This window comes from Nanorana parkeri, unplaced genomic scaffold, assembly GCF_000935625.1.
Source record: "Nanorana parkeri isolate BGI_ZX_2015 unplaced genomic scaffold, ASM93562v1 scaffold132, whole genome shotgun sequence".
Classification (NCBI taxonomy): domain Eukaryota; kingdom Metazoa; phylum Chordata; class Amphibia; order Anura; family Dicroglossidae; genus Nanorana; species Nanorana parkeri.
The window spans coordinates 1,286,617-1,313,132 of NW_017306400.1; the positions used below are offsets into that span (position 1 = coordinate 1,286,617).

The 26,516-nt window shown below is 38.7% G+C and overlaps 1 protein-coding gene across 1 annotated transcript in view; it reads right to left on the bottom strand.

Moving 5' to 3' along the window:
* Positions 1–26,516, bottom strand: part of CFAP54 (cilia and flagella associated protein 54) — a 250,519-nt gene that overhangs the window by 20,167 nt on the left and 203,836 nt on the right. The window contains exons 57-63 of the mRNA XM_018553872.1: positions 21,898–22,071; positions 18,000–18,114; positions 14,567–14,725; positions 13,063–13,171; positions 12,569–12,695; positions 10,221–10,319; positions 5,256–5,397 (exon numbers count right to left, since the gene is read on the bottom strand). Of these exons, the coding sequence (XP_018409374.1) occupies positions 5,256–5,397; positions 10,221–10,319; positions 12,569–12,695; positions 13,063–13,171; positions 14,567–14,725; positions 18,000–18,114; positions 21,898–22,071 (925 nt within the window). The remainder of the gene's footprint in view (positions 1–5,255; positions 5,398–10,220; positions 10,320–12,568; positions 12,696–13,062; positions 13,172–14,566; positions 14,726–17,999; positions 18,115–21,897; positions 22,072–26,516) is intronic.

Genomic DNA, 26,516 nt, shown 5'->3' on the forward strand with positions numbered 1-26,516 from the left:
AGTCCCTGCCCTCAAGGAGGTTACAATCTAAGGTCCCTATCTCACATGTATACATACGAGGGCCAATTTAGACAGCAGCAAGTCAACCTACCAACCAGCATGTCTTTAGAGTGTGGGAGGAAACCAGAGCACCCAGAAGAAACCTATGCAAGCACAAGGAGAAAATGCAAACTCCTTGCAGATAGTGACCTGGCTGAGATTTGAACTAGGGGCCCCCAGTGCTGCAAGGCAGAAGCGCTAACCACTATGCCACTGTAGCAAGTCAGTCTAAACTGTCCCTCATGCCTAATTCAGGTCAGCAACTCACTTTGTAGTAAAGCAAGGATAAGGTGGATAGCCAGCATCTTAATAGCTGAGCTCTGAACAGACAGCTACATACACATAGGAAATGTATGTATAAGAGCTGTTTTACTTGCCAAAGGATTGTCCATCCAATTCTAAGAGCTACATAACTCTGCTGTACAGCCCTGTCTGGCACAATAAGGGACCAGATTTGTCTCTGCTGCAGTTAAATACCAATTACAGGTCAACCCCCCTCAGCCTCTGACTGGTCAATGTATAGAGAAACAGCAAACTAATCAGCTCATCTCTGTCACTCTGCTCTACCCTCATATCCGCATAGTCCTTGATAACAAATGAGCACTGCAGCACAGCTGATTGCCCGTCTGAACTCTGTTGTACAGTGGATTGCAAGATGCTGATACCAAGTCAAAATTAGGTAGTTACATTTAAATATACACATTTAAGGAAGTCATCGTGACTACAGAGCTATGGTAATTCGCGTCTTTTACATCTGCCTGAGGTTCAGCTTTAAATACAGCACCAGCAGCTCCAATATTTCTGTTATTGCAGGTTTCCTGTAATCATTTCTTTTATGGTATTTATAGGACACTGTAAATTAATCTTAACAATGTTTATTTATTGTACAGAACCGAAAAGAAAATATCTTTTCACATCTGGCAACAGCGGGAAGAGAAATACAGCAGGGTGAGTGTGGCTCTTGGTCTGTAAAATGGCCATTTTTTTTATAGTAAAACCAATAACAACATGAGGGGTTATTTATGAAACTCCCACAGTGCAACTGGCATTTCAGGCTAAGTGCACATGAGAGGCTTTTCAGCTGTATGTTACGTACCTGTGTTTTTCTTGTTAAATGAAAGAACGATGATGATAAACATGTGCCAAGAATAGGCTCTGATTTGTTCTGTTCACTGTTTTCAGGTGTGTTTTAAAGGGGCTCATTTGGACAATGATTGTGGCTTTCATTCCTTCCTTCAGCCACTATAACATTAATAACATTTTTCCATCATTCAGCAAGCAATCAGTGTGGCACTGAAAGTGATGTGTGGATGGAACTTTAATGCATCTTGTACACGCAATAATAGATTTAAATTATACCTTTTATTGGGTGAGTATATCACAATTGCAAAGTTTTTCAGACAGCTCATGGTTCTTCTTACAACACCCTTCGACAATAGTATATTGGAATTTAAAGAAGCATTTGCTTTCCAGCAAGTACATTTTTGGATCCTGCCGCCAATACAATAGGTGTGTGCACTCAAGAATATTTATATATTTAATATATTTTTTATCAGCTTTTTATATTTTTTAAAGCACAAACAAGCCTATGCTGCCAAGCCTGAAGCTGGGACATACTAAGAAAGGCAGAGTAGTTGTAAGAAGCTTAAAATATATACCTGGAGGATGTTGGGATAGATCCCATATTGTAAAGAAGGAAATCTTGCAGGATCACCAAATGTTCATTTTATTGAACAAATCGTCAAAAGTGACCATATTGTTCAGCATTTAGTAGGTGGCCTTCTATTAAATTCATGAGGAGTTTATCTTAATGGAATATGTTGGACCCCAGCCATTTTGAGAGTGAGATGTGAGCCATATGCCTCTTTGTATATTTATTTATTTTTTACAGGTATTTATATAGTGCCAACAATTTATGTAGCACTTTGCATACTGTACATTCACACAAGTCCCTCTTTACCCCTTTGGCACTTTTAAATGTGGTATATGTGCTTATTGTAAATTCATTAAAATAGATAGAAATGCTATTTTGTAAAGGTTGAGAACCGAGAAAAGTTGTCAAACCCCCAGGGTGATATACTTAAAAAATAATCCACCTGATTATTAAATTAAAAAATCAGGCAGACCCCAGGGGTCTAGAGTAAGTTTCCAGCTGAAGCTAAACAACTTTGTGCTACTCCATTATTATTAGTGTTGTCAACTCTTCCTGATACTCTCCTTCAGGACTACAGAACAGCTCTTCCTTTCCTTATGCTATATAAGGGGAAGGTGTTCTTTAGTCCAGCAGGAGAGAACACAGGCAGGGCTGCTAATACCCCCAGGGATCAGGGATGATAGTCCGGTTCACCATTACCAAGGGCTCGAGGCAAATCTTGCAAATTTGAGAATCTCAGTGAATTTATGTGTAGATTCACCCAGGAAATTAAAAAGAAAACAAAAAAAAGACATAATGCACTGCATAGCCTTTGAACTATGGCAAGCAGGTTTATTAGAGTCATACAGGGGCTTTTGGTTAAGCAAGACCCCTCAATATTAAAAGGGGAGCACAGAGCAGCCATTGTCAATAAATTGGTAGTTATTGTAGGGAACACTCACTAAGTGCACAGGGGAAGTTTGAGGCGAGTTAGGAAACTGTACTTCAATTCTGATTGCTAGCTTTCTGGACAATTAACTTCTTTGTTTCCTTTTTATTATTATGGGGGTTGTCTTTCATTTTATTGTGTAATTGATTTGAGGGGATAGGTCACTTTTAGCTGATGTCCCATTCTTAGCATACCTTTTTTTTCTGCAAGTTGTCTTTTGTTTAAGGGTGGTATTTCCAATTGTCACTCCCTTTGTGGGTTTTTCTATTTTATTTTGAATGAACTTTGTGCAACTAAACCACCTATTATCCTTGATTAAAATTATGTTGTTGTTGGACAATTTTACACTGCTGTAGCCTCTGAAGTATCTTCATTCTTGTAGTAAAAAATCAGCCTGTGCTCTTTGTATCATACGTGGTCATCCGCGGTCTCTTAATTCTTCTGCCTGTGTTCTCTTTCTCTAGTACATTTTGGTCAATTTTCCATCATTAAAATGGCCCGCTGCTGGCCATTTTTTAACTGCTGTATCATCATTATTATTATTACACAGGATTTTTTATAGCGCCAACAGTTTGCGCAGCGCCTTAGAATATAAGGAAGACATTACAATTGCAGTAAAATTCAAGATATGATGGTAAGGAGGGCCCTGCCCATGAGGGCTTACAATCTAAAAGGGAGGGGCAAGTGATACATGAGGATGTAGCTGTGTGGGGACGAATTGTTTGAGAATGTGATGATTCAGTGGTTAGTTACAGGTGGGATAGGTATCATCTGCAGACTCTTATGTCTTAATAAAAGCTTGATGGAAATTGGCCAGCGGAAGAACAGTCTTGCATAAGTTAGAATAGGGACAGCCACAGCGAGCAACTGGCCAATATTTGCCAGTCAATATTTGCAGGTCTGATACTGATTGCTGAAAAAGCTAAAGTTGATAAAGCAAAAAGCTTTTTTTCTACAAACAATAACCTATCAGATTTGGGTGCTTCTGCATTAGGTAAGCCAAGCTAGTGGTAAAATAAATAAATAAATTCCACAGCCAAATATGCGCTGCCGGTGTACACTCTCTCTGAGACTGTCTGTGAAAATCCCACTGTTTTACATGTACAGCGTTAAGACACCCCAAGCCTGTTATTTAAAAGGATTTCTGTATGTTAAATGTTGCCCTTAAAGGGGTTCTAAACCCTCTGTTTTTTTGCCTATATCTACTGCTATTAAGCAGTAGATATAGGCAAAATGTTTTTAAAAAAAACCCCTTTTAGCGGTTTAAACTTACCTCGTTATCGCTGCACGCTCCCGCGCCGAGAATCTGAAACTGCTCGTGCGGCCGCAAAGCATCTTGGGGCGGGCGCAATGCGCAGTTCGTATTCTCGGCCGGGAGAGGAGAGAGACACAAGTTAAGTCTATGGACGCGTGCACCTGCATGCAGACTGCAAGCAGAGAGGAGCCAGCGCTGGAATGGAGAGCCGCCGCACCGCTGGGGGGACAGATGAAAGCATCAGGAAAGAAGAAGATCGGATTAAGAGACATAATTTAAGGTAAGTGCTAACATTAACATGGGGTGAGGGGAAAAAATTGACTTTAATGTCACTTTAAACCAGCACGAAAAGACCCTATCCATGTTGTATGGTATTTTTTCTTGCAATCGTATATGGCAGTGCTTAGTTTCCCATTTTGTTTTATAGTAGTTGCCCATTAGCCCTAAAAATGTCCGTAATTTAAACAGATGCCACATGGACTTTCTGCTCCTAGACCGATCCCTTCAGGCTCAAACCTCCTTTGCTCTGGTGGTCTAAGGTCCCGTGGGTCATCCCATCCTATACAGTGGTTAGGATGTGAGAATGCTGAGGGACATACCATCGCTGGAGCAGAGCAGGAGAGAGGCTGAAGGGACTTAGTCTAGGAGCCAGCCAGGATCTTGGTCCACGAGAGTATATCTCTGTTATTTTAAGTCCCTAGGCAAAATGAGCACCTAGCCCTTGCAGTGGGGCTATCCCCATACTGCAAGAGTTAAGATTTTATTTGCCCGGAGTACTTTAAGTTCAGGTCCACAGAATATTAAACAAAATTAGCCGAGCCCTTGGCAAACCAAACTTGGAGGAGATTTGCTCATCCCTGCCAGCAAATTTAGTGCAGCAGAGGGACTGTTGTCAGCTTAAAAAAAGAATTTAGGTGCTCACTGGATTTTTGGCAGATTTAACAGGTATTTTGTGTACTTGCAGCATTTTAATAAAACAAAAACAATGGCAGCTATTACAGAGATGTACTGCATATTTTATTTCCTTTTTTACCCAGAAATTGACAGAAATGTTTTTTTTTGACCTTGCAATCAACTGATTATTGACAGTCTAAGCAGAGCACTCATCACTGGCCATCATCAGCCGGAAATTTGTAAGACTTTTCAATTTATAGCTTATTTTATGGTGATATTATTATACTGTATATTTTCATAGAAGTAAATTGGAAAAATTCCACATATATGCTCTTTTTTTTTTTACAAAGGCACATTGTGTAAAATGCAGTGACTCAAAGTAGCCAATTAGAATTCTGAAGTGATTTCTGTTATCTGAAAACGGACTGGTTGCTAACTTTCTTAATGCATAATGTCAATAAACATTTGCCAGTATCTATACATACCTTGTAAGTATTCCTTGTAATTTGCTAGAAGATCTATACAAGCAAATGATGGTATGTTCTGATGCAAACTGGGATCAATAGTCTGCACAGCAACATTGCTTTCTCCAATCAGCTGTTTATATGCCAGCATGGCTTCACCCACCTTTGAAAAGATTCAAGACATTGTTTCAAAGTAAAAGCACCATTGTTGCTAAAACTAAACTAAGTTCACTATAAAAATTTAAAGAAGCAATGACTTTAAAGAGGAGATTCTCGGCAAGACATTCCGATAGACAGGTAATTTTCTGTTTGTTAATGTTCTTTCTGGGGAGGCAAAGATTTCCCAATGCTTCTGAAGTTTCCTGCCTAGAGCAATTTGCTAGCAGTGTATAAGAAAGGTAATATCTTTTTCATGACAGGGAGTGTAACTCCTGTCTCTGGTTAGCAATAGTTTTTTATCATTTGGCCTTATTCTTCATCAAAGTCATTTTAAGTGAAGACACCTCCGCTGTTTTTTTTTATAGAACACATGCTGGGTACAATCTCATCATATTTCCTTTGCTTAATTGCCATGTAACCATAACATTTGCAGATACTTTCATTAGACAAAGATATGTGAAGTTAAAGTGACTCTAAACTCATGAGTTAAATCTTAAAAATACATCCAAGTACCTTAACTTATAACAAAAATGTACCTCATTTGTGTATCAGTCGGCTGTAGATCCTCAAATCATCTCTGAAGTCATGCTAACACTGTCCTTCCCTTCTGGGGGGATGACTACATTTGTTCCCCATGGTCCCTGTGTGTGTTGTAAAGCAGCCACGGCTCCAAGCTCACTCTAGTGATGGACTACAATCTCATGTTTATTTTACTCATTTATATTGAGATTGTAGTCCATCACAGGAGTGAGCTTGGAGCGGTGGCTACTTTACAACACACACAGGGACCATCGGGAAGAAAAGTAGCCACCCTCCAGAAGGAAGGACAGTGTCAACACGAATTCAGAGATGATTTGAGGATCGACAGCTGAGTGATACAAATGAGCTACATTTATGGCAACAGTTAACCCCTTCATGACTGAGGCCCTTTTTTCATTTTTTGCACCCATGTTATATTCCACATTTTAGTCCTGAAAATGACTTAAAACCCCCCAACATTATATATTTTCTGAGAAATAGATAATCCGCGCTTCTGGAAAGGAGACTAAAGTGGAAATGTATAATAAATTAAGACCTAAAGTAGCTCTAAAAAGAGGATAGAAGAATCCTATCAACAGTCGAGAAAAATATATATCAAAGCGCTAAAGGTGTACCTAATATGAAACTTAGTATAACCAAGTGAAATAGTGAAATTTTAGGTTTAGGCGGTCTAGCCCTAAAACAAGTGATATGTCTTACATAGAATCATAAAAGAAATATATATAAAATAAAAATAAAATTAATAGTACAATAGTGCTGTGGAAAAACAGAAAATGATTGGGACAATACAAAATTTCAACCACTGTGTAACGACCTCGAATAGGTCACAATATGTAAACGATCCGTGCAAAAAATATATATTAAAAAAATATAACATGGGTGCAAAAATTGAAAAAAGGGTCTCAGTCATGAAGGGGTTAAATACAGTAGTATATTCCTTGTGACAACAAGATTGGATTTCCCTGTCTTTCTTATGACTGCCAGTGGCTTTGTACTAAAAACTGAAGGTAGGTTATGCTAGAGGTTGCTGTCATGATGCTCATCCTTTCTCTATCTGTGTTTTTGCAGTGGTGAGACCTTAGCTAACAAGGGGAGGCAGACCAAAGAATTTTAGCAAGTCCTTCAAGAATATGTTTGTTTTTTTTCTAAACTTGATTGTGCAAAAAAAAGGTCGGTTTAAATAAGCTCTACGTTTAATAAGCCTTCTTATTAGGCATTTTTTTATTTTTTTATTATTCTATTCTAAACCGAAGGTGAGGCAAGGACAGCATTAGAGTCCATGCAATGCTGCAGAAGAAAAGAAATGGCTATTTTCTTCTGCAATCTATCAGGTTGGACAGAATACATTGCAGAAGAAAATCTTTCTGGTGACAAATGCTCCCTTTCCTAGCATACTACAGCACTAAATAACTTCTAGACACAGTGAAAAGCAAAACAGATTTCACCCTGTAATGTTCACAAATCTGATTATAGGATATTATGCCAGCCCATAAAATCTGTTCTGATCATAAAATTTCCAAGAGACCCTGCACAGAAACAGATGCTACTTATACAGCCAGAAGAGTAATACCTCAAAGATGTGTCTCTAATAAAAAATAAATAAAAAGCAGCAAAAATCATTTACAAGCTGCATATCACCACTAAAATGGTTTCAAGGATTTGAGGAATTAAAACATGTATTACACTGAATATAAGCATGATAACAGAACCTGTATTACAACTTACAGGAGTATTTTAACAACATAAAGGGATATAAAAATAGTATGGAGCCATGGCTAAAAACAGAGCAGATGTCTTCATATCAGACTGTCTTTCTTGCCAGCTCCCAGGAGAATGTCCTGTCTAGCTCTGCTCTGCTGTTTTTTGAAACCTGACTGTCTTTCATGTGTATTTATGTGACCATTTATATAATGAACATTTTACTGAGAAAGTATGGACAACCAAGCGAATTTTCCTTACTTGATATACATATCGAGAAGGGTTTAGTACTCTTAGTGAATATAATAAACCTTTGTAGAATCATGAATCAGTTTGGGTATTCATTTGCAGGGCCCCACATGTGTTCTGTATATGAGAGCATTTCTTTTGGCAAGTATTTGATTTAAAATACAACTGAGTCCTTGGTATATTAGGTTTTTTTTGTTGTAATCTCAGTTTAGGGGTCCATGTTTGTTTCTACATTATCCCTTTTACTGTCACACTAATATTAATGTTGAGAATTCAAAAACTGGAAATTGTAAACTAGGTTAAAATACAGCATGCCAAAAACATATGTGCTAGCAAAATGGTGCCAAAAAATGCATGCTGATTGCTGAATATAAGTGCCCATTAAATCATCTATAAAGTAAAAATACCCATATATGCTAAGATCAGGACCAGAACTGCTATAATAAAGGAAAAGCCATTTGCCCTATGTCCAACAGTATATGGGGTTCACCATGAAACCTGCATGCAATGTAGATTGAATTGTGAGGTTGTAAAGAGAGTTATCTTGATCCTCTTAATATCCTCCTGATATTAAATATCCAAAATTAGAATTCCAAGATGCTTACAACATGATGTCTATTCACTCTAGTTTATCAACGTAAATCAGAGATATTTTCAAAAAATTTAAGTCTAAAAGAGCTATGATACCTCTAATAAATAACTATATAACTTAACATGGTAAATACTTTTCAAGGTGCCACTTTGAAAAATAAACATAAAATCTTCTTTTAACCCCTCCATGACTGAGCTTTTTTTTCAGTTTCTATTCGTTAAGGACTGACGGACTTTAAAATTTTTTGCTGTGTGATTCCTCCACAGCAGTAATATACTTTCTTACTAAGTGCACCTACACATATTATATATTATTTTTTAGAGGACAGATAGGGCTATATATTTATATCACATATGGTGCCTAACACCTAGTACAAATAAAATCTAAACACAATAGGGAAAAACTTAAGGAAAACACTTTTTCCCCCACTTTTGATTAATATTATACGGTATCCTTCGGTAAATCAGCCTCTTTGTATGACTTAATTTTCTACCCTGACTCGCTAATATTTAGCCAGATGCTGATCTGGTAAATAAGGTGGCATCACACCCTTCATGTCCTAAATTACAGCACTGTAGCACAATTTCAGATGTTATCTAGGGATGAATAACCATGTCTCACAAAATCTTGGTTTTACGTAGCTTACACAACATGAACGGGTTCAATGCACTTTGATATACTAGCACTCATATGACCAGCTTCATAACATAAAACATGAACTGTAATACAAGTTTTCAATTTTCAGAGCAGTAGTCAATAGGCACCAATAAGGGCAGATTTCCACACAGTACAGTGGCATCACAAGGGGGGTGTGACCCGCAATGGGTGACACCATCAGATGGGTTGACACCAAAATGACTGTCAGTCATATTGGTGTCACCCCGTCTGAAAAGGAGGGCACTCAGTCATAGACCAAGAGCCCAACAGCTGCACGAGAGAGGGAGAGGAAGGTATACTTTATCCCGCCGGATGAACGTCCCCTCCTCTCTTTGTTGGTGTCCATCACCAAGATGGCCGCTGGCAGTTAAGTTTGCCTGATGTCAATATGCGTGTGCGTGATGACTTCACGCATGTGCGTGATGATGTCACAACGTGCTTCCACATGCTACTACACAGGGAGATCTCAATCAAGAGCCTATTTTTCACTTACAGTGAAAAACACTTGTTTTTAATACATATATATATATTCAATGTGTAAAACAGAATCGGGCCATTTCCATCAGTTTATCACCAATAAAAAGAAACAAACAGTGCTACTAAATAGAATATGCAGTAAACATATAACAGGTAATGGGTATAATACATATATTAAATGGTTAGTGAGCAAAAATGCACTCATTCATTGACTAGCAAATATTTTGATTGAGTGGTAGATGCTTGCAAAACAAAAAATATGACATTATGTGCATTACTGAAAAAGCTTTGACTCGCAAATAACAGCTGTGCATGTAAAGATTTCCATAGCTGTAAGGACAATGAGATACAGGACATGCATGTAAGTTTGCTCTGCAGCCTACTGTTTTATGATGGCAGTGTTGACTTATAAAATTACTGGACAGGACATCACTTGTGTGCTGTAAAATAGCACCACCATTTAAAACATGTCCTATTTAGATAACTACTTGAAACATACATATTTATTCATGTATTGTTCAGACCATATTATTTAAACAGTAATGATTTATCTTCTTTATATTATCATTTGAACAAACGTAGATAAAAGCATTTATAGTAAAAATAAAAAGGACCTGAGTAGCAGTTCTTATTGCAATCCATGCCAGCAGTCTGTAGAACTCCATTTGGCTCAATGCTCTCTCCCCACCTTCCTTTGCCAGCACTTCAGCTGCCTAAAAGGTTCAGATTAAGATTAATAAATGGTATCCCAAGAAAAAAAAAAAGATAAATGCCTGCTCATTTTTGAAGAATTTCTTACAGTTTTAGATTATATCCAGCACTGGATTTACAGTACTAGTGTTATAGCATTTAAAGCCTCTGACTACACAAAAGCCACCACCTGTAATGACTGCTATCTTTTAAATCCCATAAATCTTCTTGTTTATATGTGGGTGGAAGTAGAGCTCCTGCTGTACTTCTGTACATACTTGGATTTAAATGCTGCAGGTCTTATAGATCTCAGCACTAAAGTCCTATAAGCACCACACTCTCCTCCTGGCCATTCTCAAAATACACCACGCAGGCTCTGACTTGTGACTAGCCAGGAGGAGAGGGGAGGCAGAGATGTAACCAAAGCGCTGGCGTCTATTGAGACCTGCAGTGTTTACATCTGAGCCAGGGGCACAGACATACAGCGGGAGCTGTACTTCCACCCGCATGTAAACAAGATTTGTGGGATTTAAAAGACAACAGTCATCACAGAACGTGGCTTTTGAATATTCAGTGGCTTCAACTGCTATGACACAAGTGCTTGCATTGTGTCCAGAGTTCAGCTTTAACCACCACAATCTAAGCTTTACCTCCAACTACCAACACAATCAAGGAGGGAACTACTAAAACATACCCAGACTTTTTCAATCAAGCCGTGTACAAAAAGGAATAATGACACACATATTGCAGCAATTCATAGAAACCAATCAAATGTTTTCTTCTGTACAGGTTAGAAATTAGACAATAACATCTGGCTAATGTTAGCAATACATTCCTCTTTCCCTTCTTTCAGTTTTTATAATGTAGCTGTTGCTGGGAAACAACTTAAAGTGTATCCATAGCCATAATTTTTTGGTTTAATTGTGGATAGAGTAGGGAAGGATAGAAACCCTATCAAGTTTTATTGCTGTCTGTGTCCCTGCTAGTTAGGATGACCATGTCCATTTGTCCTAGGGAGAAAAAGGTGATGGAAAACCCCTTAATTTTACAGTTGCCACTAGAGTTAAGGGCAAATATTCCAAAGGGAACATAACTGTCTAAAGGTGTATTCCCCTCACTTTGTAGAGACTTCCTCTTACTTCATGTTGTGTCTCTGGACAGGAAGTGATAAAAAGTCTCCCCAATAGGACACAGACATCAAAAATTAAACTGACAGGGGTTATTACCCTTTACTATTTTAAACCCTCTACTATACAAATCTTAGAAAAACAAACATTGGGCTTTACATACTTACTGGGCAGTGCTTAGGTCAAATCAGGGGTGCTGCATTCAAAAGTACTGACAAGGAACATGATAAAGAAGAGGGGAGTGGAGAGAGGAACTCATCAGTTTGTTGCTTCTCTTTCGCTGTATAGTCACATGCTGGGGGAGGGAGGTGACCTAGCTGTGTTGCATAACTTTACCAGAGAAAAGTCAGGTCACCAGCCTTGTTGAGCTGCTAGTAGGACTGTCTAAATCTCTGCACTGGATGGACAGAAATACATATCCTTTGGCTGTTGAAAAAGCTTCAACTGTGTATTAAGCTGTTTGAGTGGAGTTCAGCTTAAAGGTTTTCGGTAAACAATTTTGCTAGCTAGTAGAATCGATCATACAGAAACCATATTTCAGCTAACTGCAGTCAGAATAGTGAAGGATGAATTCTGATCATGGCTGGTCATGGGATAGTGCACTTTGCTATATGTTTAAGGCCTGGTTCACATCTGACCGTTTTGTAGCGTGTTCAACGCTCGACGAACGCTCTACAAAACACTCAAACATCTAAATCCCATTGTATTCAATGGGTCTGGTTCACACCTTGCCGTATTTCCGCCCGTCCGAACGCGATACAAAACGGACTACGCCCAAAGAAGTACATGTACTTCTTTGGGGCGTTTTGGTCTCGCGTTTCCATTGGGATACAGCCAAGTAGCCCTCGGAAACTGGCGTTTGTCGCGCGTTTTTTTTTACCGCGAATCGCGGTGAAAACGCGCGATTCGAAACGTGCGACAAACGCGCATATTCAATACGCCTAGGTGTGAACCCAGCCTTACTGAACAAACCCAAAACAGAGTATTATTTTATCTCACTATATCAGTAGTATATCCGGTCATTAAAGAATATCCTTCCCATTTCTAATTCCAAGCTTACTTTAGTCTAATAATTCACAGTAGAGACGTTAAAAAAATACTATCACAGCAACTAATAATACTGATCTAATATATAGAAGAATTACCTTTCCTTTTGATGTTGGCGCATCTGGTGTTTTCGTGGTTCGAAGGGTTATAGTATGTTTGTTTGTTTCCAGATTGGACATGTAAATATATATTAGAGCTATTTCCAGGTAAGCTTTTCTTATTAAACTATGAGGGGTGGAAGAAAAAACAGGCTTTAAAGACTGTATACAAACCTGTAACTAAAAATGACTAGAAAATCGGTTATTCTATTAATATTGTTATAGATAGTTGTAATTACTGCAATGCAGAATTGCAAGCAGCTACAGTTAACAATTTATTGAAGATGAACACTTCTTATTAGTTTAACAGTGTCTATTCATTTCATATGATTTAGTGAAAACGGTTATCAAAAATAATTTCCCAATCTCAGACCTGATAATTCTGATAATTCTCATAAAATGATTTTGTGTGTAGACAACAAAAGCATATACTTATCAGCATATCCCATAACTTGTCATCCAACCTAACAAACAAAACCCTGTATTTTTCTTACCTTAAGTTATGATCATAATTGCTGCTCACATTTATAGCCTCAGAAAAGGATTGGATGGCTCTAGATTTTTCATGGTCTCCAAGGAGAAACATTAGATGCTCTGTCTTACCTAAAATGAAGTTAAAGTCAAAGAGACTGTATTTCAACAACATCAAAAGCGATAAAAACATACTGAATGAAAAAAGGAAGTAATACATTTTTTAAATATACATTTGATTAAAGAAGTTTCAGTTATATTTAGTTTTAGGACAACCACATATTACTATACTATCAAACCCATAATTGGTGCCATCTTGGAGGAATTCAGGCAGATTGTAACTGACATTTCTTTTATATGGGTTCAAATATAGACACTAGCATCTTAATGATGTTGGGAACACCTTCATCTTTCTTTTCTTCCAGTTTTTATAAAGCAGGTCTTGCACTTGCATCTAACTATTGCTAGGAAATAGCTGAAAGCATTGCTTAAGCCAGTTTGATATCAGATATGATCTGGAATCACAAAGAAATAATGCAATATAGATGGAACGCATAGAGGGGAATTTATCAAAACTGGAACAGACAAAATCTGGAGTAGTTGCCCATAGTTACCAATCAGCTCCTCTCTTCAATTTGTTCTATTAAGCTTTACAAATATAAGATAGAAGCTGATTGGTTACTGTATGTATCGGCTCCAGATTTTGTGCAGTTTTGATAAATTCCCCCCATATTTTTATAGCACAAACAGGTATAGTGCTTTCTAAAATTATAATATGGTCCAATGAGTTTTAGGCCTCATTCACATGAGAAACTGCCGGCACGTACAGCTCTGTGCTGCATGCACAGCCGTATCGGGCAGCTCCTGGGAAGGACAGGTGCTGTGTGTGATTAGTACGTAGCCCCTGTCTTTCTCTATGGGACTACATGGTCGTACGTCTTCCTACACTCACCCGCCCTGCACGTCCGTGCGGGTGTCCCTACTCGTACGCTGACAGAATGGATCCTGTCTGCGTCCGAGCCGGGACACCCGCACCCGTACGGACTTGAACTTGGGGTGAGGGTAGGGCGGCGTACGGCCACGTAGTCCCATAGAGAAGGACAGGGGTTGCGTACTAATCACACGCAGAACCTGTCCTTCCTGGGAGCTGCCCAATACGGCCATGCACGCAGCACGGATCTGTACATGCTGGCCGTTTCTCATGTGAATGAGGCCTTATGGCTCATGTACATATTTGACAAACTCAGAAGTGAGTAAAATGTCTTTTTAGGTGCCAGTGACTGCCAGTTGCGTCTGAGTTCCACTGAGCTGCTTCTACATATTATTTAAACTCACATTGATGAATTGCATGCAAAACGCATATAAAATTAGCCCTTACTCATTCCTAACACTGCAATTTAATGATAACCTTAGCTATGCAACAATATTTATATTGTTCATTAAGCTAGTTATAATTTGATAGACATATACAAGTTAAGTGTTGTAGTATTTGGTTTGTAGCCAGATTAAAAATCCTAAAATTGATACCTTTTAGGAAAAGTAACTCTGCTTCCAAGTCATATTCTCTAAATGAGGCACCTCTACACATCTCTAATGCTGTTTTGTATAGATTCAAACTTGGTGAGAACTCCGATAAGTTAATAGATGTTTCTGGCGTAGAACAGGCTTGGAGAGTCAGCACTCGTCCTGTAGAAAAACAAGAAACAGTGCTGTTAAAAGACAGCTTTAAGATATCATACAACAAAACATATGCCAGTTGAAAGTGTGAACTTTGCTTCATAGAGGGTTGCATGTTGTTGCACATCCTTCATGCTCATGTCAGACAGCAGCCTAAAAATGCTGTTGGGGAACTCTGCTCCAGTATAGCAACAAGGAGCTAGCACTTTTATTTTACCTAGCACTAGGAATATGTTAATGCTTCTGCAAGCAGGGAGAAAACCCAGAACATAGTTCAACTGGATTGAGGCAGGGAATTTTAACTGTATGTATTGCACACACTTTCATTTACCTAGACAGAAGGTAATGAAAAATATAACATTTTATAATGGTCGCCAGAACAAGAGGTCATACATCCCAATTTTGTGAGGCAAGAAAGAGAGACACCTAATAGTACAAAGTATAAAAGTTAACGCCACACCCCCTCTGCCACGGCTCCAGTGATGCGGATCACAAATAATTAATACTAGGGATGTACTGATACAGGTTTTTCAGTATTGAGCAGGAGTACTGATACTGGTACTTCCGCTAGCATGGTGCCGGCTTCCTCGGCAATCAGGAACCTGGGCACCATGTAATTAGCCGCCAGCCGGCTTCTTCATTGCCTGAGATGCCGACTCCATGCTGTTTGGCTGGCTCCATGCTGATTGGCTGGGAAGCTGGCCTCCCAGCCAATCAGCATGGAGCCGGTTTCCCAGCCTATCAGGAAACCAGGCAGCTCCATGTTCCCGCGCGGTACTGCTGGTCAGAGGACGTTCCGGCATTATCAGAGCGGATCATTTCGGAGCATTTGGAGTCATTTTGGAGCAGTATCGGAGCATGTGGGCAAAGTACGAGTACTCGTCCCAAGACTCGGTATCGGCACCGACACTGATATTAGTATTGGTAACGGTGCATCCCTAGAAACAAGCAAAAAAAAAAACAAACAATAAAAACTTAAAGAACAACCCATTTCATGACTCATTTGCAGCACACAAGTCACACTATGAAAATCTAGTCACACAATTTTTTTGCTTCATGACATAGACTCTTTAGGATCACAGAGATTTAGCAGGAGGTGTGCTTTCTGTGCTCCATACCACCACCCCCCGCCCCACCATTGATGTGCTGAGAAGGAATTACTCTTCTTAACGTGCATGACTGTTAGATGCATGAGAATATCATAAACGAAAGGTGGCTTTTTTTCATGGAAAAGGTAGTTTATCTGAAATTGCACATTACACGGTCTGTTTAGATGCTTAGTGGTCTTCTTTAAATGTAAGAATTGAAAGAAAACGAATTAAACAAGCAGCCATAAACAGTATTTATAGTCCTAGCCCAGTCTGGACTCCTTTGCAATAAACTTAACTGAAAAGAAGCTCATAAGACATTGACAAAGGAAAACTCAAAGCAGTGAATAGCACACGGCTGTCTAGCATAAAACAAAAGCTGGCACTGGATGTCTGCCCGGATGACATACATTTTATATTACTGATGTAAAAACAAACCACTGGCAATTAAATAGCAACCATTTTCAATTACTGCTGCTGGGTAATCCTTTTGTCCAGACTAAAGGTTGTAAATTATGTTGATAACTACTGTAAGCTTGTGCAATATCAGTGAAGAAAGAAATATTCTTAAGTCTAACCTTCCCTACACATCAGAAAATGAAAATCCAATGATTGCTCTGAAACTGAGAAAATACTAGGTCATAATGTTCAAGCTATATTAATATTTTCCATTGTACTTTTATAGTGTTGGCATGTCATCTCTGAAGGGTAAGCAAATCTGACAAAGATCACCATATTTTAGATTTGTTGAAACTAGCCTGAAGTTCACTATTTATCATCTATGTCATAAATCATGATATGTGAGGAGAGAGTACTGGCTGTTGGGTATACACTGAAGAGTATGGCAGAGGCCCTGGGCAAGACAGGTAGTGCGTTTTATCTTACATACATTTTATGACTAGCTATGATGAGGAGGACATGGAGAGTAGGGAGGTTTTGGAAGTTTTCAATACTACATTAACATATATATACTGCCCAAGTTTAAGTATTCACATTCAGGTAAACTTGTTCTGTAATTTGAAGATAGTTTGCCACTCATCCAAGTAGCTTCCTCGGTTCTGAGGAACCAAGGGAGAAAGAACTAAGGAATCTACTTGGTAAATAAAGAAACATCTTAAACATTCCAGAATAAGTCCAGTTGAACTGCACTAACTGCTGCTAGCTATGGTTAAAGAGATTGCTCTTTAATAACCAGGTATGAATAGGGCACAAAATCAACATAACAATTCACTATGTAATGACTTTCTTTTCTTTAACAAATAAACAGTATTTTTTATGTTTTTATTCTGGATAGATTGATAAGGGGTTAGAACATATGTCATGTTTTATTGCAGACCGTGTCCCCATTAAGGAGATCCACCCTCTCTATTTGTCCCGGTGACCATTGTCACTGTGAGAAAAAGATTAAAATTTTGATTTGCCACCAAAACAGCAATAGATGAGTTTCAGTGCCAAATGCCTAAGAAGACATTTAAGTCACAATTTGGAGAGATTTCCTCCTACTTCCTGTTGTGTCTACAGGGCAGAACGTTAATGGAAATCTCCCCAATGGGACACATATAGCAAAAAAAAAACAACAACTCCATAAAAAAAAGTGGGTTGGTTTTTAGAAATACTTTGAATATAACTGGGATTAATAAAAGGCTGCAGATTTTATTTAAACGAAAACTATTAATATCTCCTGCTGCAATTCTACATGCTCAGACTTACGTGTGTTATTTAAAATAATTGACATGTATTCCCACATCCTAGGGGTAAGGAAAAACACATAAAGAGGAAAATTTGAAAGTTGTAGAAAGGAATCATGCCCGATTAAGATTAAAGGAGAATGAATGACAGCAAACCTTCAGCCCACAATACTTTTCACAAATGCAATAAAAGAGAGAAATAGCAAGAAAATGGACGTGTTAGATAGATAATTAGATATGCGTGTGTTTCTTTCTCTGCTCTTTCTACTGCCCTACACATTTACCATTCATGTCCTAGTAACACTGTTCGAATAAAATCAGCACATTGATCTACAAAAGTACAGAGAAGCCCATTTCGTAATCAATATGATGCCAAGGCAATTATATCTATTTTTATATGAAGTCAACAATGTGCTTTGTAAATGATATAAAAACACATAATAGAAGAACGATGAGAGGAAAGCACAGATACAGAGAATGCATGCAAGCTGTTTTGTTTATACTTACCAATCCTCATTCTTATTTTAGCCAGAAGAGAAATGTGTGGCAAGTAGATATTCTTGAAATGTGGCAGCGATGGATTTGTTATATCAAGCTCTGCGGTTTCTCCAAGACAAGCAAGCTGCACATATAATATAACATTTAAAAGTTAAACAATATATTTAATGTAAGAAACTTCCACTGATACTGATCATGTGTCTCATTCATTTCCATACCCCCAGCACGTTCTTATATCACTTACATCAGTTACAGGAGTCATATCTCACTCACCTATCAGCAATGCAACATAACTCTTTAGAAAAAAAACACCCATTTAAACTTGAACTCCAGGCATATTGAAAAGATAGAAACGCATTAATGCATATATGTATTATAAAATCATAAAACGCATTTTAAATGCAACTATCCCAGATTCTGACTTGTCATCAGACTCTTGCACTTACCTATATAGCAGCACAAGACTGAGAAAAGGAGGGGCAGGACTGGCAGTCAATCAGATGTGCTGCATGCAAGTGTTTTGAGGAGGAACCTGCTGATAGAAGGAGACAGCAGAATGACCAGAGGATGACCTCATCATTCTGCTTCTGCTCTTTGACAGCCAGGTAAAAAAGCTGCAGATGAAGAGAAGACACCACTGTATCCGTTAACTGTAAGTGATGTCATCCACTTGGCTGTGCTGTTTGGCAAGGCTGTATAAATCTCAGGCCTGAATGGACTGCGAAACAAATCCTTTGGCAGGTAAAACAGCTACCCTGCATGTATATCATCTGTGTATTTAGATTTTTGCCTGGAGTTCAGCTTTAACAACTATTCAAAACACAAATCCACATTTCTAGTGATAATGACACAACCAGCATGATCACTATATTACAAATACCATCTTTACTGTATACAATCTGAAAAGTATACTCTAAAATAAAATTCACTGGGTTGAGGTATGGTGCCCTGCAGGAGCCTATGTGACATCCGACCTAGGGTCAAGTACTGCCAGGTGCTGGTAGTGCATTGGGATGATTGAGTTCTGTCTCCTGCATAATTCTTCCCCTCACCTTTATGATGGCTGAGTGTTGGCCTACCCTCAGACCAGTTTTTGTTTAAACTCTCTCCAGGTATGTTGCCAACTGTTCCTGACTACTATTGTGGGGTTGAACTGATACGGGCATTGAGGGTGGACAGTTTAAATACTTATGTTACCTATACAACTTTGTTTGGGTAAACTAACATGCTGCTACAATATTGTGTATTGTAATATTGTAAAGTAAATGTATGGGTGTTTAAAACGATCTGAGTCACAGTATATATTCAGTATTATATTATTATTATTATTATTATTATTTGTATTGATTGTACCATGTGTAATATTATTGGTTGAAGGTATGTTGACTTCCACTAATATACATAATTTTACACATTTTGTATGATTTATTACAGATAAATGTTTATACATAGCAACAAGTATTGGAGAGTGCCAATGCAGACCCAGTGAAACATGTCACATTTCAGACATTCTTTGCTCCTCAGGTGGACATACTCCAAGCAGTTGTATCACGGCCTTGGACCTGTGAAGAGCTCTACAGTTAACACATTACACTTGAAGTCTGGAGAGCACAACAAACAGAGCCCATTGCCCTGGGTCTTCATGGTGGCAGGCTCTGGGTACAGCCTTCAAGGCTTCGCTGAGAATCAGCCAATGCAGAAAACTGCAATAAGGGCCCCTTTAGCTCTGCAGTTAATTAAGAATCTTGACTGCATAAAAAATATATAGGTAAAAATGAAAAAAGTCAAGTGAAGTGGGTTTGCTTTCCACTAAGGAGAAAATACATAATTTTTCCTAGAACAGTAGCAAAAAAACTAAAAGTTAGCAAATGAACACTGATTGGTTAGCGCACTCCCAGGAGGGGTGTGGTGTGTTGTGGTGGGCGTGCGGCTCCTTATATTGTTAAACCGAGGTGTCTAACTGTATACTTCTGAATAGAAAAGGAAAAAGGAAGGAGCGCAGCTAACTGGCGCAGACTGTGTGGATGGAAAATAAACAGGGAATAACCCATTCATTCATTTTCTGGACACTTGCCCTGGACTATATCCACAAAACAAGCCTACAGCTTCCTTCTCATCACCTGGCCCCACGTCAACATCCAAGACTCTCCACCACAACACCCAAAGAGCACCTGTCCTAAATCAACCAGGAACGAAAAAGACCGTCAACCACAATCAAGATTGAAACCATCCGAACAAAACACCTTCGATTCGCCACGTTTTTCGTCGTTGATATCGCCACACACCAAACCTAATGTTGAGTGAAGAATGCACTTCCTTGTCATACATTTGCACAGATTCTGACCACCTTGTTTTTTTCTTTTCTCCACGCCAATTCTGATGCATCATTAACCCCCCCCCCCAAGAATCCACATCTGCCCACTGAACACCCAACTGTCACCACCATGACCAGACCTCACAACAACATCACCAGATCACCACCATTGTGCCCATTCATTCCATCACACGTGAGTGCCAAACACCGCTTTATCATTCACCTCGATTCATTGCTATTCCCTGGTTATTTTCCATCCACACAGTCTGCGCCAGTTAGTTGCCCTCCTTCCTTTTTCCTTTTCTGTTCAGCAAAAAACTGAAGCATTATGGGTGTGGGAGGGGTTATAACCTGCCAACAGCTTTTTGTTTGCCTGAGTACAACTCTGTAGGCAGCAGCATAACCCAGTTATTAATATACAGGATTTATATAGCGCCAACAGTTTGCGCAGCGCTTTACAATATAAGGAAGACATTACAGTTACAATACAATTCAAGACAACTTGGTTAGGAGGGCCCTGCAGATGAGACCTTACATACAAAAGATGGTAGCTGTGTGGTAATACAGTAAATTGTCTCCAAATTCCTTCTGAGCCTGTGTCCCCTTATGAATGATTTTTTTAAAAAGCACTTTTATAACTTTTATAATACATTCTATGTGTTATCAGCACAGAATACATGCTAGAGGGACACAGTATGTTTGCCAAGCTACAACCAAAGGCTTATGAGAAATAACAATGAGTTGCTATGGCAAAAAAATTACTTACTGGTCATTTCCCATTAACAACTTTGACCAAAAAGTGTTGGCCGAGATCCCCACAAGGTGGTACATATATGAAACTAGCATATTTCTGTTTATTAAGCAGGGAACAATAGACCTGCCAGGAGATATTCCAAACCATTGGACTGATGCCTTAGCACTGAAGCTCTTCTGTTGTAATCGTATTCTTTCCATACATGGCCAGACTGCACAACAGTGTCAGAGTCATTTGCATCATGTTGTATACAACCATGTACATCTTTCAATGTAAGTCTTTGTGGCAATGTACAAAGACACTTTAATTAGACAAATCAATGCACACCACAGCACGTTTATTGACAAACTAAAGGTTACAGAGGCATGTTTACATTGTATTTTTGTTGGTAGAGAGTAAACTGGGGATTTAGCCTATTATAGACATGCAGTCTTATAAAAGTATGAAAAGAAAATGTTCTTTCTTGATTTTATATTTTAACTAAACACACGTTTGCAAGCCTTGTGGAAACATCCCAACCTTTGTTAGTTGTTTGTTCAAATAGCAAAAAATGGATGGTTGTTGCATTATTTTTTAATATAGAGTCATGTAATAAACAAGTTAATGTCTTCCTTCTGTAATCTTGTTTCAATTCCTTGAATTCCACATATATTTTCTAATACTAACTGCCACTTCAGTGATTCTGTTTTAGATCATTATCTGCAATTTCTACTTTTTATATTTACTGTACTTACTTACTATACTTACCGTAATAAAGCACATTCAGTAAAAAGAAAAAAACTATTGAGAGAGCCTGTTGGACATTTATAATACAAGGAGCATCACACTAATACACTTACTTGTTTGTTGATAAGTTTGTGGACTGAAGTGAAAATGTTTAGCTGCTTTGACCAAACCAATTGCTGGTCCTCATTATTTTCCATTAAGTCAGCTGAAAGAATCAAGCTCTGAGCAAGGGTTAGACGTGCCATGGGAGAAATGAACCGCTTTCCTTGCAGCAAGTGGATTATACTCTGTTTAAATAGATAAAACGGGTTTTATATTTCAGACATAAGTATAATGAACCTGTGGTACTTATGGTGTACATGATGATGGACATATGAATATCCGTACACAAAATAGTGATAAGCAGCCTTCCTTTTATTTTTTCCCATATAGCTATATTTCTTATAGCTATTATCCTACAGGCATATGATCTGTGCTGGTGGTGCAGACACATTTGTCCAAACCAAAAATGAAGAGAACTTAGTGATATTGTTTTTATTAAAAATATTTACATATTTTGGTAAACTCATATTTTAAGTGCAATAGCCATCGCTCCACACTGTCCCTCATTTGGAGGGACTGCCCTTCTTTTGCAACCAAATCCTTCTGTCCCTCTTTCCTCTTCAGGGCTAGTTCACACCAGAACTGCGTGCATCTGCGCTGTTGCAATGCGTTTTGCCATGATTTTACCGCATTTGTACAGCGATTTTACCGGTTTTATGTGTTTTTTTGGCTTAAAATGGGATTTCAGGTGTGTTCCAGTGCGTTTGCATGTGTTCCGTTACGATGCGTTACGATCTGATGCAGCTAAAATAGAGCAAAAAGTATTTTTTCTGACTGCATCGGAATGGATGGACATACTGCAGTGGTATGAACAGAGCACCAGAAACCCCATAAGAAAGCATTGTGATGCATTTTGGATGCAGCTGCCAAACTGAACGGACTGCATCACAACTGCATCTGGTGTGAAGTAGCCGTCAGTTGTCCCTCTTTGTGCTCTAATATATATATATATATACATTAATTAGTGAAAATGAACGCTTTACTTACCAAAGATTGAACACAAAAGATAATCAGCACACAAGGAGTGGGATGAATCCAAGTGTTCTTTTATTCAAAGAAGCATGTCACAAGTGTTAAGGAGACAACGTTTCGGAACCACGCAGGGTCCCTTCATCAGGGCTGACATAGTGAATGAAGGGAGCCTGCGTGGTTCCGAAATGTTGGCTTCTTAACACTTGTGACATGCTTCTTTGAATAAAAGAGCACTTGGATTTATCCCACTTCTTGTGTGCTGGTGATCTTCATTGTTCAATCCTTGGATTTGCACGGCGCCATCCGTGGACATCACTACGAGCACCATCACTATCAACGGTCTCCATTGCTGTATGGTGTGCAGAGGATACCTCGCTTTACTCTTTACTTACAAAACATGCTATACTACACTAAACCTTTTAACCAGTCTCTGAATGCAGGAAACAAAGTGGAATAAAAAAAGAATTTGTGGGTTTAACTAATATTTGTTGTTATGTTAAGTCCTCATGGTCTGAACATACAGTTTGTGCTAAAAGGTGTCCCTCATTCTAAGCCAGAAAGTTGGGCAGTAAGGCAAAATCAATAACCGGAATACTGTTAATTTACCACACAAAAATTAAAGTTCAAGGCACATAGGTGAGAAAACAGAAGCCAACTCTACGTCAATTGATTAGAATAGTTATTAATGCAATTTATGATTTAACTAGGCAGACAGTGACTGCTCAAGTCTATTGTGATCAGGTTAAAGTTTGGATTTGCAAAAAATAGTTATTAAACATCTACCTAGCATTAGCAAGAGGACACGATCATCTATCAGTCATAATATATATTATTCAGCAATAACAAAGGCTACACAGTTCTCTGTTCTTTAGTGTGAAGACATGAGACACTTATATCAAAGTCAATGCTAATATAGTTCGCTGTGTATAAAACTTTTCCAAGGGTTACTGTGTCTACCTCTTGGGATGTGTGTTTTGGTGTCTAATTATTTTAGAAAACTGGGACACTATGGGGTTGATTTACTAACCTCACAAACACGCCACAAACACGCCATGCATAAACACGCCGATTGCGCGCGCGCGTGCGCGTATACGCTTGGCGCGGAAACGTATGCAGGTTATACAGATGCTTGATAAATACTAGCAGCAATTGGCCTGGAATGCAATGTTCCAATTAGAACAGAAATGCTTGTATTTGCAGGAGTGCATGTTGCAATGTGGCCAGGAGCACTGCAAGTGAGGGGTGCTTTTGGTTGGACCTGCGTGTGTTCACATACACCCCAGCATTATACTGGAGTGTGCTTATGCTAGCAAGCACTAAATCAGCCAGGGGGTGAGGACACTACAGAGGTGACACCCAGCAGGTGTGTTGTGCGAAGCCCTGCATCAATTGTATGCTGATGTTGTGTGAATTAGCTGCATGTTGTGTTGCTTGTGTTGATGAATGCAGGAATGTGAATGCATGAGCTAACCTTTTTTTGATCAACTGTGATGCACTCATGTTTTTGGGGTATTAATTAATTAGTGTAAAAATGAATAGTGTCTCTCCATAAGTTGAATGAGGAACACATGAAAACGGGCAGGTGAAAATAAGTTGCCAAAAACAAACACCTCTGGACAGGACAGAATGGATGAAAAACGCGCCGCTCAAATTTATCCGCCATGTGCGCGTGTTTGCTAGAATTACGAAGAAATCGTGCAGGATTGGCGTGGTCGTGTTTCTAGGATCAAAAAACGTGTGAACTTGCTCATGCACATGCACATTTGCCTGGAGCACAGCCGAACACGGCACTGGTGTGTAAGTACCTTATTTTGGAATACTGTCTTTTACCAGTTTGTAAGTGTTATGTAGAATGTTTGTATGCACAGAAGCATAGCAATAACATATGTATCATATGTATGATTTGCACATGTATGGCAGTAGTAGAAATATGATTCTAGCACTTGCAATTTTTTATTATAGTGGCGTGCAGCCGATGGCGCATATTACACGACACGCGCGCAAGTAAATACATAAAAACGCGCCATGCCTGCGTGAAACCGCGCCATGATGTGCGTGTTCGCTTGGTAAATTTATTTTTGCGGGTTAAAACGCGCACGCAGCCTGCGCGTGTGCGTGTTGGGCTTCGTAAATCAGCCCCTATGTTTCTTTCTTTAACTTAGCATCTCTGTAGTGAGGCCTGCAACAGCATAATATTACAGGTATTTCAATGTTTCTGCATTGCAATTAGAATGACAATATATGCTGACACAATGCAGGCAAAGATTAAAGCTTAGACTGTTTTCTTTGTCCATTTGCCCAACTTCTGTTAACACAATTGTATAAAAAATGGAGAAACAGCAGGCTGATCCACTTGTTGAAATGTTGATTCATCCAACATACTGTCAGTGATAAAAATGCTGCAGGTGCAGTGTAGTGTGTCTGCTCATACAGTATAAGGGAAGTGTCTGGGCTCTTTCCTGTTTCCATTTATAACCCACCATGAAAAATGTTAGGTTGTGATGGCAGGGCATGGTGAATTCACTTGTATATGGACCAGGCCCATATACACATTAGGCCTGGTCCACTACTGGCTGCTGTCATCTTGCCACATGACAAGACTTTTATTAAAATAATTTGCCAGCAACAGAATTAACCTGAGTTATCAATATTTGGACTACATTACTCAGGAAATCATGTCTTACTGCAAACTTATTTCTGCAGAACAGCTACAATGAGAATCCTTCCTAAGAAAGCCATAAGACAAAACTAAACCCAAGTTGGGAACATTGCGGTGATATGCCTCTTTATCATACAGCTCTTGTAAGTATAATGGAGGGAATGTATCAAAACTGGAGCAGACATAATAGGGACAAATTACCCATAGAAACTACTAAAGTTGATTTGTTGCCATAGACAACTGCTCTAGAACCTGTCTGCTCCAGTTTTGTTACATTTCCCCTCAATGTATCTTAAAAAGTGGTGGTGTTGCAATTCTTGCCCTGCTGTATTTTCTATGCTGTCTCCAATAGTCCTTTGCTGCCCAGATTATTTTTCACAAGGGACACAGAACCATGATGAATATGTTGGAAGCCAATATTGGTAGTTAGTGTTTTGGATGGTAAAGGGCAATGTGCAGCTTACCCTGTGTCTGAAAAAAAAATTCTAATCACTTTCCAAACTTACAAAGCAAGTCTCTATCCCTGCAGAGGGAGGACTGTTATGTGACATTAGAGGTTAGTAAAAGCAGAGGTAACTTTATAAACTTTTTTTCCACAGCCATTAGGTTGTATATATGAGCCATTTGGTCACATATGGCACCTAACATATATTTCTACCACTATTCTATTACTACCATTGTTTCTTTATTTTTAGTATTTTCTCCCCATCCGTGGTGTTTTACACACTATATATATATATATACAGCTTAAACTAAAGATTTATGACAGAGCTGAAAACGTTAGTTATAATAGGAAATATCACTTTAAGAAACTACATTGTAATGTGCACAAAATATCAGGAGAAAAGCAAAATTTTGTGTTTTTGGACCACTAATACATATTTCCAGGTGTCGTAGACCCAATAAATAAGTATTACATAAACAGCACTTAAAACCAGTTATGGATAGTTAAGGCCTGAGCATTTTGTATCGCTTTTTCTGCCCTAAAAAACGCTCAGA